The sequence below is a fragment of the Rhea americana genome, unplaced genomic scaffold (genome assembly GCF_003343005.1).
Source record: "Rhea americana isolate MKP2758 unplaced genomic scaffold, rheAme1 scaffold_16, whole genome shotgun sequence".
In the NCBI taxonomy this organism is placed as follows: Eukaryota; Metazoa; Chordata; class Aves; order Rheiformes; family Rheidae; genus Rhea; species Rhea americana.
In genome coordinates this window covers 8,081,413-8,097,984 of record NW_028185705.1, presented here as the reverse complement: position 1 = coordinate 8,097,984, position 16,572 = coordinate 8,081,413, and the positions used below count along the sequence as shown (strand labels likewise).

Genomic DNA, 16,572 nt, shown 5'->3' with positions numbered 1-16,572 from the left:
GTTGCTCTGAGGCCTGACCCACRTTCAGTTTTATACCCTGTATATGTATCAGGTGGGTTGAGACAGCCTTTTTTTTTTGTTTTCAACTTTTTTTAAAAAACTTCTTTAATAAATGCCAATAAACTGGTAAATGCCAGCTACAGACAACCTTATAATGCTATAAAGGTACTTTATCCCRGCATAGCTTCTTTCCTGTGCTGCACAGTAGTCACTGCCAAATTAAGCCTTGAAAATTTGGAGTTATGCTGCTTTGAGCAGGCATGTGTGGTTGAAGGGCTGGGAATTCTGTGTGTAGAMAGCCATTCATTGATACTACAACGAATGTGGAATAAATAATAGTATTCTTCCCCTTGGCAGCTCGAGATGAGTGTATTTTAAGAGACTGCCACCCTGCCACTGCTGTGATTATTATTTGTTCTTGTAACAGAAACAGTGCAGTATAATCCAYGGCCATAGTTTAACCTTCTTTATCACAAACCCTGTGAAGCAGTCWGTAATCCCAGGGGAGGAAAGTGATATTATTTGAGCTTTGTTGCTGTTCCAATTAAATCCTTGCTTTTGTGCAAAATACCTTGCCGCAAAAGGGACAGTGCTGAAGTGGTCCATCTGTGGAGGCTTCTCTGTTTGATTCTCAGTGCTTCATCGTCGTCGTCTCTCCCAATAATTAGACAACAAAACGGGACGAGCCRTGTCACCCTGCAGATGCATTGTAAAGCTAAGTGCGTTCAATGACCCAAAGCATGGCATTATCTYGTGTAATGCATACCTCAGAGTATCTCGTTGTGCTTGTAGCAGTTTTCGTATTTTTAATTGCCATTTATGTATCCAACCCTTAGAAAACTGTGTGCATCAGGCTTTAATAGTTTGTAATTACATGACTTGGAGTTTTAGATCAGGTTTCCCTGCATCTACAATAGTGTTTTAACAGCTTTCCACCTCTTCTGAACAGGAGCTCTCATACTCCTTAAAGAGCATGAATGTAGCTCCTTGAATGTAGCTCTTGATTTTTTTTTTTTCCTGGCAGCTATAGATCAATTAATTTCGCATTTTTGATAGATAATATTTTTATAATAAAAMTGAAGTTGAAATGATTTATACACACTTCAACACATAAAAAGGGGAAGGTTAAAAATCATATTTGAAGTGGCAGTAGTTAAAATACAATTACACCTCCCCAAGGTAGCATGGCAGAAGAAAATATTTTAAAAGACTTTCTGAACGTTTAAAAATTCAATTAACATCATTGAATTACAAGCCTAGAGACTTGACTGCAGAGGAGCAGTTGCTACCCAAGTTCTCGAGCTTATATAGAGTAACTTTAAGCCTTGTCAATTGGCTTCCTGAAAACTTCTCCCGGTGAAACAGCTAGGTAAATCTTTGCAGAGTTTGGATCTGTTCCTTCGTGGAAAGGCATAGAAGAGTGCACAGTTAGCTGGATCATCTGTTTTCTTTCTTAAGACAAAAGTATAAGAAAACAGTCCATTCCCCCCCCCCTTTTTTAAGCCTATCTGTCAATGCTKCAGCATGCCCGATGCTAACAGGTAGGAAATGGGTTTTGAGCAGCGGGGGRCGGCCGGTGGCTGTTACCCCTCTCATCGGCCGTTTGCCCTCCCTGTGCCTCGTTTTCCCTGCTCCTGCAGCACGTGCAGTTGTGGCAAGTGGAGGAAGCTGCTACAAAGATGCTGCAGCCTGAGTTGTTCTCTGCTATCCCAGTGATGGTTTTAGGGGCAAAGGAAGCCTCTTGCGGGACTCACAGTTCCCCGAGTTTTGKGTTTTAGGGCAGAACTGCCGAACTGAGGCTCTGAGCTGTGTAATCCATCCCTTCGCACTCTCCCCTTAGCTGCCAGGGATGTYACTCCTGTACGTATCTCTGCTAGCCAGCGCAGCACACCGCCTCGCCCCAGGGGGGCTTCTTTTTGAAATGAAAAGTGTAAAAGCTGACTTCCTCCTGTCCTGCAGGCCAGAGAAGTTTGACAGATTTCAGCTGAGCACGTAGCATCGTCAAGCCCAGCAGAAYGGGCAAGCTGGGCAGCAGCAGCGGAAGGGGTGTTTCAATTTACTGATTTGAAGRGAAATTAAATAATGGTACTGAGTACCTCTTGGTTCAGTGGAGGACACTTAGCTGCTCTGTTACACTTCCCTTTGATTATTTTTATCAGTGCTATCAGTTGAGGCTACAATGTGGCTGGCAGTGTAATTTTTCCCAGTTTCATGACTCCTCACGCTCTCCTCTGCAGATACGCTTAATGAAAAGTGTGTAGCCTTCAAACTGTGACCTGTCATTAAGCTATGAGTGCAACTCCACTCCCTTTTTAAGGTCTTAGGACAAATCCTGAACTCCCTGAAATCCATACCTTGGATGTATATAATTACTGTTGATTTGGATATATATAATTACTGTTGATGTAAACAAGACCAGGGTTGAATCCTCCTCTGCTATGTCTTGCTTGGCTTTTGTAATAGTGACACAACTAATTCTAGTTCTTGACCCAAATGATAACAAGCTATTAGTAAATGCTTTACTGACCTTGATAGTTGTGAGAACAACATTAGCTGAAAATATTTTCACCATAGTTTGGTAGAAATTTCTTTCTAAGAAATAATAAGAAATAGGATATGAAGGAATAGGAGAGTTTTCCCATTACAGTTCTTTTGTACAGGTTAATGCATTTTATTAAAAATACCTCAGACCTGCATCCAACAGAGGAAACATCAGCTTCCTTTTCCAGAGAACTTTATACTCACTGTGCCTAAATACATCTATTTTGTGTTATTTTTTCCTCCCCCCTGTAGTTAGGTGTCAGAGGGAGTGGTGGCTGGAAGGGGGATCAGGGCACTTGGAGCGGRGAGTCTTGTAACTCCACTGTGTTAATGACCTGCTTGTGGGCAAGTCAGAGTGCAGGTTGAGSTGCCCATCCTGTAAAGCTGGGACARCGACAGTGAACTTCCTGTGCAAACACTACAAGATCTATCCACAAAGCTTAGCCTGGCCACAAAGTATCTGTAGGATGTTCAGAGATGCAGCGTTGTCCGGGTCTGGAGAAAACTCAGAGGGTCAAAGGGCTTGGAAACACTTTTTGGCAGGATACTGCAAAGCAAAACGGTGCCAGCAGAGAGAGGTTTTGGTGGGGCTGTCTCACACACAAAATCCTTCCAGACAAGAGGTCTAAGGGCAAGCGTTTCCTTGCCCAGGACCAGCTTGCACGGGTTGCTCAAAGGCCTTCTCTGCTGTTTGGCAGGATAAACACTGTACTGAGATAAGAGGGTTGGCAATGATTTCAGYGGGCAGCCCAACTTCCTGCTTGATTTATCAGCCTTGGCATCAATGCTTCCTGCCATTTTACATTCTTATCAGCTGCCTGGATTTTGCCACATTGTTTTTCTAATTAACGTTCTTTCTCTTCCCCGCCGTGATCAGCTGGAGGCATTCTATTCCATATTTACCACCGAACAGCAAGACCATGTCAAGTCTGTGGAGTATTTGAGGAATAACTTCCGACCACAGCAAAATCTGAACAACAGGAAGGTGTCAAAGTCTGCTGTGAAGGATGCTTGGAGCCAAGATACGACAGACATCTTGGAAAACCCACTCGGTACAGAAGCTTCCAAAGGTATCTTAGGATTATGAATTTTGCACTTGAATAATAAGAGATGCTTTTGGTTCTACTGTGTCATTATATCGTGTTAAGTATAGCTGTGAGTTACCAAAGAAATAATGCAGTGTATGCAGGTATTCTTTGTTTACATATCTCAATAAATTAACTAATCTTAGGTRTGAATAAAGTGACCTGTGAAACCAGCTGTCACAAGGTACCATGGAGATGAAGACCCAGAATGAATTAGTCTCAATTCAGCCTGTKTCTCTGTTTATCCTGACTGGCCTTAGGCCTTTAGAGATGCCTAAAACTGAGGAAACATTAAGGGGCAGCAGCAGAGGTAAAATTCAGGCCCTGCATGAATCTTTATTTGAATGGCTCACTGGGTGTTTGAATGGAGATGGGATATCCAGATGTGCTCATGGTTTTTGTTTTTATAATAACAAGACTTTTGAAGAGCCATTGACCTTTTTGTTCAACATACATATCAACCTTTTGGCAACAATGATTGGGGAAGAAGCTCTTCCATGTAGACAGGTTGTTTTATAATGTCTTGCTGGAGTGTTTCATGTGCCTTTTTGTAGAGCAGCTGGTGCTTGCTTCTATCAAAAGCTGGATAACGAGCTAGATGGAGAGGGTTTGGGAAGGAGGTGGCAGTAGCTGCACTGACATGAACAGCCCCAGCTACAGGAACACATCAAAATTTTGAGAGAAATGTGTACTAGATAATATAAGACTAGAAATAAGTAGCATTTACTACCTTTATTGTCCTTGATTTTATTGGATCTTATTTATAGCTAGAAGAAGCATGACGTATGCTTCCTAGTCTTGAGGCTCAAGAAATGTTTGGTGCTGAACCAATCCAAGGCAGAGGTATAGTAGAGGGGGCAGTTTGCCAGAAGGAAACAACTAACTGGATTTACAAGCTGCCCTTGTGTACCTGGCATTTTCACCTGGCCAGGCGCAGTGAATGTAGTTTTTAGAAGACGTGAATCATGAAAACAGCTGTGTTCAGCAGCCTCACCCTCCCGAGAGAGTGCTGGRAGAGTGTATTTCTCAGGGCTCATTATTCTGTGAGTGTGCTTATTTTTATATATATAATATACATGCACATAAACCRCATGTTATTAAAGGCAGCCTTGGGATAGAGGATTTGTGTCAGAAGTGAGAAGGCGATCTTAGGAATGAAGAGACCCCACCAAGCTCTGATGCTCTGGTCTGCAATTTTCAATCAGTGTTTTAACAGCAACGTGTGTCAATATTTAYTTTTTCAGATATATCCTATGTATGTGTTGCTTACCCAGAACAGTGATGAAAGTTAATAGGTTACGTTATGTTAAAAGTGACAAAACTGACTAGGTTTTATTTTGAGTGCAGCTGAGGTACCTCTGGTACAGGTGGTATAATAGTCAAGAAGGTTTTACTGCTTTGGCCGCATGCCTGAGTATCGCTTGCATCACTGGATGGTTTTTAAGATTTTAAAATTCTTTTGGTGATTTTCACACCTATTGTAAAATAGCTGAAATCTACAATTATGAGTGAGTGTTACAAACGCTGAGGTCTGAAGTTAAGGGGCTAATCTTGGAGTGTTGATACCAATGGGGCACTTGAAGTAACTGAAAAGATTCCCATTTGTTGAACTTTAAGGACTCCTTAAGCRCAGATTCAACCAAGTGCACATGGCCTTCTTAAACCAGGTGCACTGGAGCAGGGGAGGTGTGTAACCATCAGTCCATGCTTTGATACCGTGCTACCTGGGCACTAGCCACCTTACACAGTTGAGGACCAGTTTGCTGAGAAACTTCTCCTGGGTCCTTTCCCAACACACGTGGTTAGTCCAGGTCCAGTAGCACTCTGTACCTGTTCCTACCTGGGAATTTGGGCATACAATATGTTTAATAGACTCTTCAGTTGGGGAACATGTGCTTCCCCCTCCCCTGCCCCGCCGTGGTCTGACAAGACTCAAGATGATGCTCAGCAGTGCTTTTTTCCTCCTGAAGCTTTTGCTGTAGGAGGCAAAAGCTAGTGGGGCAGCCAGTCTTTTTGTACTGGCTCTGTCAACTTGTCACTTTTTGGGTTGTGTGCACACCAAGGGACAATGAAAATAGGTGCTTTTTTAATATAAACTTAAAAATAAACAGGTTGCTGCAGTGTTACTAACAAAATGAATTGTAGCGTATCCTCCAAAGGTTACAGGGATGAGTTATAGCTGTTCYGGAGATGTAAGAATGAGGATGTTTCTGGCCTCTTCTTTGACAAAGGTGAACAGTGATGATGTGCCTGGTCCACTGCACATTCTGAACTACTGACATATAAATAAAACGGGTTGAAGTCATAATACTTGAGTGAAAGCAAAACCTATTGTTTATTCAGCTAGTAAATGCAGTACCTCTTTATATAGTGTCATCCATGCAAAAGCACTGAGAAGTTGAGTGCGCAGAGCACTTCTCAAACAGAGAGTCTAGCATACAAATGTAAGAATATAGTGTTAGCATAACAAATTTATTCTATGCAGATTCCTCTGCACACCTCATAGTTGCATCTGAATGCTTTCCACATTGCATTAGGCAGTGTGACCAGTGTCTGTCACGTGTTGGCTTTGCATGCCCTCCCTGTGCTTACGTGTGTATGTTGTAGGAAAAGGCAAGGTCAAGAAAATGTTGTCTTTTGCTCGCTGCAAGGTGGCATGGTTTGTGATGGTCTTCAGCTCTGGAGGGGAAGTTCGGATTTGTTTGTCGGTGTGAATTTTTGCAATTTGTTTCTTCTGTCACACTCTATTAAGTCTGTGGGCAGTATTGCTAATCTAGAAAACAGTGTAGCATTCGTTATGCAAGCCTTTCTTGTTTTGGAGGAAAATGTGCCCAGAACAATTTGCATAATGTTCAGAATAATTTTCAGAATTCCCTGGTGAACAGTGAGTTTCAGATTTGTATAAAACAATGCGGTTGTTCATTGACAAACTTGGTATCCAAAACAGTTCAGCGCTGAACAGGAATGCCTTTTCTCCTGGATATCAAAGCTATCTGGGGTCACAAAACTGAGACCAGCTAGCATAAACAGCAGATACATTGCAGGAAAGCTGTTTCCCACTTTATGCAAGACCTCTGATTATTTTCTTAGGAAAGCCCCATAACTGGTCGCATTTGGTTAAAAAAAATAAAAAATCCTCTGAGAAAGGTTATTTTAGGTCAACCAAAACTGTCAGTGAATTTGGATCCAGTTTGTTAGCAAGTATGAATGTTACTAGTCTTTTGTTTTGTAGCTACCCTCCTCGTTTTTTTTTTTTTTTTTTTTTTAAAGAGGGAAACTATTTTTAAAGGTAGTTTACAATAATCAGGATACAAGATTGTGAAAATACTTTAGTTAATTTGAAATAGTGTGGAGGGCTAATTTTTCACTAGTTAATTTGAAATAGTGTGGAGGGCTAATTTTTCACTTCAGAGGGAGAGTAAAAACGCCAGTGTTTCTTTTGTGTTAATATTTTGCAAGAAGGTTTTCTTTGGTTCCATTGTCTCATYCCTTTCTTCTGTTGGCAAAAGCTGATTTAAAACAGTTCTCTCGAGAACTGCTTGTACGCCTGAAATGAAAGCATATGCATAGGACCTTTGCTGAATCAGAGCCCATGAGTTGAGCTTAATTCTTAAGTTGACTCTGGAGCTGTTTCAAGAAACCATAGCGATCATCTTTAAGTATGTTATTTCTAAAATATACCATTAAAGATGTGCAATATTCAGGTATATAATCGTAGCAACTGGTGCATTGATTATAACCCATCAGACAAGAATACTTTTTAAGAGGAGGAAACTTGCTAAAGATTCAAGATATGCAATGGATCAGGCCATTAAGTCATGCAAGTGATCAGGCCTGTTAAATTTAAATGACTGGCCATCATTACAGCACTGATTTATATAAAGTTTTTGAAAGTTGGAGRTTCTCTGTGCAGACTTACCAAACAGAGAATATATTATTAAAGTATTCACCAGATACTGTAAATAATAGACAGTGGCAGCATTTGATTTTTTGCACATGACCATCTCTGTTAAAACTGTCTCCTCTTTTACGTGGCCTGTCCTCTCTGGCTCAGGATTGTGTTGCTCTGTCAGATCACATATTGTACTCCTGGCTTTTTGTAGGCTGCTTCCAAACAGCTATGCCAAAGTGATTGCTAATTATTTATTAGCTTAGTCGTGCACATTGCTCTTAGGGGACAAGTAAAGAGAATCCTTACATAAAAGACCACACAGTCCAAGGACCTGACTTCTCAACTCTGTATGTTCTTTACGGCTTTCAGATGTTGTTCCGTCAAGCAGAGATAGACTTACAAAACATTACCWGCTTCAGTAAAAGTACAGGCAAAGAAGCTGAGGAGGGAAAGGCGTTTCATTTCCGTGCTTTGAGATGTAACCTGTGTGCAAGAGAACGCCGGCCCATCTGATTTTGCTGCTGGTTAGGATCTTCAAATACTGTTTGTCTTTATGATTTTTAACTCTGAGGGAGAAAAAAAAAAGAGCTTTAACCTTTGCCTCATTAAATGTGCTGCAAGCTTTACAACACTTAAAAAGCATCCCGAGTGAGGGGCTCTTGACATCAGAGTTTTCTTTCACAGATGCCTGATTACTTCCCCAAAGGTGTCTGATTACTCTTTGCTGGAGTCTCAAAAGATGCTGTTTGCCATCRGTGGGAATTCGCCTTGGAGTACTATCTTTAATTATGATCCTAGACTAAGTTAAATAATRAACAGTCATAAATTCACTCTGGTTMGAACTTACTTAGCTTTGAACTCTAAATCAACAGCTGGGACATTTCTCTAGTAGTCTGCAGGTAAACATTTTCCTTAGCGTCCCTTGTTAAGCCGTAGCAACGCGCAGTTTGAAAGTCATTCTGACTTGCTGCCATTAAAACTGTTCAGAAGCTGTTTGGATTTCATCGCCCGCGTGCTTTGCGCTGGAGGCACGGCTCCAACTACGGAGCTGCCGTCAAAGGTGTAGCACTGCTCAAGCAAAGCAGTTTAGTTCAAATTCTCTGTTTCACAGCTCCTAACATCAAAAAGGAAACCAAGGCCTCCTGTGAAGATACTGCCTCTTCTGCATGGCACCACGTCCTTGTGTTGGAGCTCGTCTCCAATTTAGCCTTATCCAGAACCACCTGAATTCTTCCRGAGAGTAAACACAGTGCAATGACACTATCATTTTGAGGCAGRTACTTTAGCGCATTGACCGTAATATTTCTGAATGAAAACAGGTTGCCTCATTTATATCTTCCRTTATTACTCCCAGTAATTTGCTTTTGCTTTCTAAATGCCCGTGTTTTATGAGAACTCTCTCCCAACAACCTCGTGGTCTCTTCATGCCCTCTGGGTCTCTCTAGGGGTCCAAAAAGAGCATTAGGCAGATAAATTCTCTTCTTAAAGTCATTTATATATTTTTGTATAACCTAAACAACCACAAAATATTGTATGGCAGTAAGTGTGCTCTTAACCAAAGCTACAAAATTGTAAATGCAAAGTTAAAATTGTAAGTTATTGGCATCTTAACTTGGAATTACTGAAACAAAATGATGCTACTTATTTTTCTTAAGTATCTTTAGTTAAGGGAAAAAGCAAATAAGCAAGAACCTTTTTTTGTTAATTTACCATATGTTTTCCATTACAGTTGRTTGTTCTTGACCATTGGAAGAATCTGTTTTGCAGGTTGATTTCTTCACAGACGAAAAACTTCTTTTCATTTTCTCTGGGTGACTGGACTTTCCAACTTATTCTTTCTGATTCATTTTGTTATGAAGATATCCCAGGTCCATTCCTCTTCCATTGACAGCGTATGGTACCCGAGCAGGATCTTGCTCTGTAGTCCCTTGGTCCCTGTGCACGTGGGTCTCTTGGAGCACAGGATGCAAAAGCAGGAGGGAACAGGAAGGCAGCCAGGTAGAAGATAAAGCATTAAGGTCAAAGGGAAAAGGCTGACCCATTTTGGAAGGGAATCGGCTACAAAAAGCTGCGGTACCTAAGCCTCACGTTTTTCCTTAGAGTGGTTGTGACCTGTGGACTTCTGAATTCACCCGCAGACACTTTTGCCTGGTTATACTGTGAGCGGAGTGCGTGTCTCTTCATGAAWGTCATGGACAGCCTGCCGGTGGGTTCATTAATAAGCGATAAGTAACTGCTTGTGCTTGTTTAGAGATATAAAGGGCCCAAACCAAGAGGAATTCAGTATGAAAGTTTTGATGCGAGTTGGGTTCCCAGCTGCTGGCAATGCTAGAAGAACTGAGTGGACACAGGGGGGACTTGGTGATTTATCCCATGCAGATGCTGGTTTTAATTTTGGTCAGGACTGTGCGTTGGACCATAACTACCTGCAGTAGCTCCCTCTCATTGGAGAAAGCCTCTGGCAGCTGGGGCAGGGAAGCCGCTTTCCCTTTTGAGCCGGGCATCCCGCAGGCAGGCGGCAGATGCGGTGCCTGCCAAGCCCCTTGCTCTCGAGCCTGTGCGTCCCGGGAGCACCTTGCACGAGCGCTGCTCGTCGGGACGTCAGAAAGGGCCRTCTGCTGCAAAAGCGCTTCCTTCCAGAGGAAATCCTGCTTTCTCCTGCTGCTGATGCAGCGCCTGGCTCTGGCCTCGGTCACTCCTATAGCGTCAGGAATACCGTGTAAATAAGGACATGGGTGTACATTTTTAAATAAATCACCTTGTCTGTGCGTGTGTAATATAAACAAAAAAATTGCAAGGCAAATCCTTGGCAGGCATCACCAGGCCTAGCATGGCTCTTGATGGAACCAGGCTGACTGGCCCTGCTGAGGATTTGGGCTAGCGCTACAGAAGTGCTACTTGTGGAACATATGAAATATTTGGGCTCAAACACAACAAAGTAAAACACACAGTTCCTGCCTTTCAGTAAAGCGGAGTCTGTTGCTGCGATGCCATGGAAACTCCAATGCTACAAAGAAAACCGTGCAGGGAGGAATCAAACGCCCTCCAAATGCTGGTTGTACGTTCCCCTCAGGGGACGGGCAGCAGCAGAAGGGGCAAAATCTCTGCTTCCCCTCTGCCAGAAGTGCTCTCAGGGCAGATTGGCTCGGGAGGTCGTTTCACAGGGCTCTTAAAACACATACGGGGTCTGTCCGTGTCCCTCACACCTTGAGAAACAACCCCGTGCGTTTGCAGCGTAGCGAGAGGTAAGAGCAGGGAAGATAAATGGGCTGTCTCCTAGCTACATTCTGCCTGTGGATTGAAGCAGATCAACACAAATATTTGCGTGTACTGCATGTAGCCTGCAAATGCCTGCTAGCAAAGTGCAGGCAAAGGTAAAGGAAAAAGATGCGTGCTCCTCTTTAAAGCAATTATCCTTATGTATTAATAATGTCATTTAAAAGCACTGCAAGAAGTTAGCAGTGTAAGCGAAAGCATCGCAGAGAACCGCAAGTGTTTGGGAAAGGGAGAGGGCGCGAGTGTTGTCAGCGTGCCTCTTAGCACTCTGCTGTGTATTAAACCCTGTGTCGTCTCTGTGTACGATCCTCGTAGTCTGTTTGTTATCCTTTGGGAGCACGGCCCTCGCTGAACTCAGAGATTCAATGAGACAGCCGAAAGAGTGGTATTGTTTTTCACGGCGCTCATTCTGTTCCTGGGCATTTCCACTGAGCCACGGCAGGGTAAGAAAGCTGAATCTGGCGCTTTTATTACTTCCCTTTCCATGACACTGCTGGTGTGGCGCTTAAAGGAGGTGTGAGTTTTCTCCTTGCAGTATCACCCGTGCAGTGAGTTGAGGGTCTAATAATGAAAAAGAGTAAATATGTATGTATGTATAGATACCTGTATTTGAAAGTATATTTCTTCCTTTCCCTGCTAGTGATTGAAATGGCATTGCTTCCGTGCCGTGGGCAGGCGGGTTTCCCAGGGCCCAAGAGCCGAGAGAGTTCAGCGTGGGATTTTGCCGACAGCCCAGTCATCGATGATGCTGTTATCAGGCTTTTCTGAAACCAGCCAGGAAACTTGTGGCTCAGCAGGGCTCGCACAAGCATCCTGCTGGTTTTAGGTGGGCTCTGCTGCGATCCGGCTGGTGGAAGAGCCCTCGGTGCTGCTTCTTCCCGCAGGAAGCCCCGCGGGTCTCCGCCTGGCTCCCACCCGCCTTACAGCAGCCCCTTTCCTCACTATTTATCTGTTACTCTGTATTCCCAAGAGCTATTCCAAGATCTTTGAGCAGCTTCACAAGTTGCTATTTAAAATGGCAAGAAAACTGCAGCTTGATTCGGATGTGTTTTCTCCCTCCCCATACGCGTTGCCTCGGAAGATCCCCATGCGTCTCGGCACGAGGGACTCGGGATGTTTTCCTGTGCGGGAAATGTCAGAGTTTCATCACACGAAATAAATCCCACAGTACCGCACGTGTAGGAGCGGCAGCTTTGTACTGCGGAGACATGCAGCAGGAGGGAGAGAGTGGGATTTTCCAAAAGAGGGCATAGCACAGCTAGAAATAACTGCCTTTAAAGTGGTGACATTTTTATGCACAGAAGAGCTAACTTAAAACATTTTTAGATGATTTTATAGATCGCTCTGAGCCCAGTACCACTGGATTCATCATATGAGGCACCTGTGCTACRGGAGGAAGATATACAAGAAATAACTCAATATTCAGTTCTTGAGCTCTCTCAAACCTGCYCTAAATAGCTCTTTTTATAACTGCAGGTAGCATATGCAAAAAGCATGATAAATACCAGAAAGTTTGGTGGTTTTGCATTTCTCTCTAGGCTGCTGAAAAAAAGCTGTCATATCCTCTTTTATGTCCTTTCCAGAGTGATAGGTGTATCTTAATACCAGTTGTTAATTTTTGCTGAACAATAGGCCCCTTTTTTTTTTCCTTTCAGCCCTCTGAAATAGAGCTGCCAGGAGCTTTTGGATTAGGCTTTATCAGGCTTGAGTTAGGAAAGCCTCATGGAGGGTACGTAGCCAAATACAACATAGAAATCAAATTATGGGAGAGATGAATGTGGAGTTGTTAAATTAATTTTGTTTGTTCCAGCCCATTGGAATGTTTTTAACAATAAGAAAATAATTCTTTGCAGTGAGCCTGGCCTGGCCAGCACTTAGGGCTGTGTTAGCGTGCTACATTTGCCTGCGAGCGGCAAACAGGTTTTCTCCAGGCTTGAGCGAGCCCTGGAAGACGAGGCTAGCCAAGAGGCTGACTTGCCCCCCGCCCTCCCCRGTGAGATGATCTGCAGCGAAGCGCCTGTGTCGAGCTCCCTGACAGCCGCACGCACGGCCAACAGCCGGAGATGCCGGCTGAGGCTGCCGTGTGTCAGGTCCCTGTGYCTCCCTCCGGATGCACCCGTGCAATCCTCCCTCTGCTGCAGGACGTTTCCAAAAGGCAGGAGCCAACGCGTTGCCAGGTGTCCGGCACAGTTTATCCCTGTCTGTCAGCCTGTGAGCTTTTTATTCCAAGACGTAACAGGCTGAGGGCATCGCACGTGCCGCGAGACACGTCGCCGACACCGTGAAGGTGCTCGCTCACTGCGCGCTGCCGAGGCTTCGCCCCCGTGCCCAGCCCGGCTCTCCTGCCTCCCRCAGCACCAGTTAGCCCTGGCACAGGGCTGACCCGTCCGCTGACGGGTCCGTTTCGGCTTTGGTGCCCTGTGCAGGTATCTCCACTCAGTATTGCCGTACGCCACATCAAGACATCCAGAGATCCCCCTGCATATTTTCATTATTCTATCAGAACAGATTTTAACATAGAGCATTAGTAACATTTTCTCTAAAAATAACTGAGATCTGCTATTTCAATGTCAAATGTTGCTGGGTTTTGGTTTTCATTCCTTTTTTTGCCTTTTTTTTTTTCCTCGAGCAATCATTAATTCACAGGCTTGTTTGCTTATTTAGTTTGGGGGAGAGGGGAGGGAAAAAGCTTGTGTTTCTCTTCAGTGTATTCTGATTCAATCTGGAGGAGCAAACTTCTTCCTCCCCACCTCAGCCTCTTTCTGCATCTCTGTTTGTCCTTCAGCTGCAGTCTTTGCAAAATCGGTACAGGCTTCTTAGCATTTAGGAAGGGAGGGAGGGAGGGAGGGAGAGAGAGAGAGAGAGAGAGAGAAAAGAGGAGTCAGTGATTCTTTTAATCTTCTTTCCAAAATCCAAGGCACACAGAATTTCGAAAGGAACATTAGATCTCCAGAAGATGCCAGTTGTTTTATAGATGGTCAACTCATTACTTTTTTTTTTTTTTTTTTTTTTTTTTTTCCTTTCAGACATTTGCTACATTATTATGTATCACTTTAATTAAATCATCAAATTGAATTACTGGATCAAATGGTTTTTTTATTCCATTGTGTCCTGATCAGGTTTGGTTAAATTAATAAACCATATGCTTCATTTCATATAAAAAAAAAGATTTCTTTTTTGCCTATTCATCAATTCAAAAGCTGTAAAAAATAGCAGCTGAACAGAAAATGTTGGTTATTACTTAATTACAGCAAGTTCTTCCCATGTGTCTCAGAATAATTGGAACAAAGTCCTAGTAAATGATAAAAAGTTTGTAATATTATTTACTGTGAAACTGGAAATTCAATCTCCTTTTAGCTGGCTGTGAACATGGTTTGTCCTGGTCATGCAGTGGTCCCAGACAAAACATGTTACTGGGCATCTTAGTGAAGTCATTGGAGTCACTCAGCTGCTTAAAGCTGTTTGTGACCTTGGATCAGGCTGCATCRTCATGGAGGGAGGGTCTCCTAACTTGAGCCTCTAAAATAGGTCTCCTGTTTACCTTTGGAAAATACCTGCTGCTGTGAGTGTCATGAACTATTCTGAGTTGCATCAAAGCTGGTGATGAGGAGTCACATGGAGTAGAGGATGGGAACAGTCTCCTCTCGCTTGCAGGGTGTAGGGTTATTGTCTGGAAAACAGCTCACTAGAGAATGGGTCAACATGTGCCAGGGAACATTGCAATTAAGTTAGACCTCTTCATTACATCTCTTGGAAAGATTACCTGGTTGAATTATTTCTAAAACAGTTTGACGCTCAAGCACCTTAAAACTGTCAATCTCTGGATATTCTTCTGGAGAAGATAGGCTGGATAGAACTTCTTCCGAGTCTGGCAAGTCCTTCACCCTGGGCTCCCATCTCTGATAGGCTTTGGTAGGCTTTGATTAGGTGGAACGGTAAAGACTGGCCTGGTATTTTGAAGAGTAATTCTGTAATGACAAGGGGCTTCGAAGGGAGTAGGTTATGACTTACTGGTGCAATTATCAATAAGCGATGCTATAAGTAAGAAGTGATTTGACTGTCTCAGCAGAAGGACGTGAGCATGGAGAGGCACACCAAGGATCACAGAGCTCTATTAAGTCCTAGCAACAGCTCTGGACCATGCATGAGGGGTTAGTTTGAGTTGCTCTCTTTTCTGGTTGGAAACTGAACTGTACCATTGAATAGGATCAAACTGCTTCTGCAAAGAGGAGGGAGAGCAGTTGTCCTTCATGTCGTTGGTAGGCAGATGGGAGTGTAGTAAGCTTCCTTAGCAGCAGGGACCATGGAGCCCGGGGAAGCCTGTGTGATGTGGAGAGATGTGGAGTCAGTCACCTTCTCTGGAGGTTTTCAGGAATAGATCAGACAACCTCCTTGCCCCCTCTTGCCTGCCCCACTGTGCCAGCCTGGCAGAGAGGCCGTTGCACAGCCACCGGAGCGTGCCCGCACGCTCTGAGCTCGGTCCAGGCTGCCGCTGCTGTCTCTCTGCTTTGCTCCCCAGGTCTGCAGGCTCAGCACCGAGAGGAGTGAGACAGAGGGAGGGAGTTAGCAGGCAGCAGGCTGCAGTGTCATGGCCTCATGGCATTGTGTGCAGAATGCAGGTTTCGTCCCTTCTGCTCAGCATAAATGGAAAATTTTACTTGTTTTGTCAATAAACGAGTGATTAGAGATACTGCAGGGTTTGCTTTGCTGGATCCTTCTGTGCTGAGCATAAGGATCTGCTACAAAACTGTAAAACTGTCACTCCTGACAGGAGCAAACACAAACAATCCTGGTGACCCATGTGTACTTCTGTAATATRTATTTCCTTACTTTGTACAGGCTAGTTACAAAATGTGAGTTATAACTGCACAAATGCATTTGACAGGTATTTTTCCATTGTACTGGTAATATTCGTGTTTACAGAGTTTAATCATTTTTATTTTAGAACCATAGCTATTTCAGCATCTAACAGCAGAGTTAGTTATATGAACAGTCTGAAACTCCAGGCRTAGGAATAGACATTTTTCCCCTTCAGTGCAGCCAAGACCCTTTAGAAGTGAAATATGTCCAAATATGCACCCTGTCACTTACCTGCAGAGTGCAAATAAGATAACTCTGTTGACTTTAAATGGAAAAGTAGTATTGGGKAAAATAATTCTGCAAACGGCGGCAGTGTGACGGGCTGGGTGACACCCTGACTTTTCCTGGCAGAAGAGGCCAGCTCCTTTGCCACAGCGCATGCATTTGGGAATCATTTCAAGTGATTTTGCTTGGTTCAGAGTTTATATTTGGAAAGGAAATGTGAGAATCTGTCTTGAATTGTACATTTTAAACRTGATTTTTAAAGCTTAGAAAAATCTGCACTCTTTTATAGTTAGAAAATGCATTATGTACCTTATAGGTAGCATACGAGTGCCATCTAGTGTTCTTCGTTCGTGACATTGACCTTTACATTTCAGTCGCTTCAGAAGTATTTTCTTAGCACTGCAAAGCGTATGTGCCAGGTTAGCACCCCAGCTTGGTCTTTCCTGGAGAGATTTGGGTTTTGGCATCCAAAGAAAACAGAAGCTGTATTTCTCCCTCTAGTTAAGCCATTCTCTTGCTGATGAGCCCATCGTCTTCACCCTGGCCAAGGAGCAACCCCTACCTCCAGTGTCTGCGGACAGGGACGGAAAGCCACAGCCTTCGGAGGCCAGCCAGGGGCTCTTGCACCTGTTAGGAAAGTGAGGTGGCCAARGGCTGCCTTATGAGTGCTGCTCTTTCCTGGATTTGTAAGGT

At 43.6% G+C, this 16,572-nt stretch overlaps 1 protein-coding gene across 1 annotated transcript in view; it reads left to right on the top strand.

Annotated features, from left to right (window-relative positions):
• PTPRG (protein tyrosine phosphatase receptor type G) overlaps nt 1-16,572 on the top strand; it is a 342,342-nt gene that overhangs the window by 242,422 nt on the left and 83,348 nt on the right. The window contains exon 9 of the mRNA XM_085300014.1: nt 3,419-3,611. Coding sequence (XP_085156140.1) covers nt 3,419-3,611 — 193 coding nt within the window. The remainder of the gene's footprint in view (nt 1-3,418; nt 3,612-16,572) is intronic.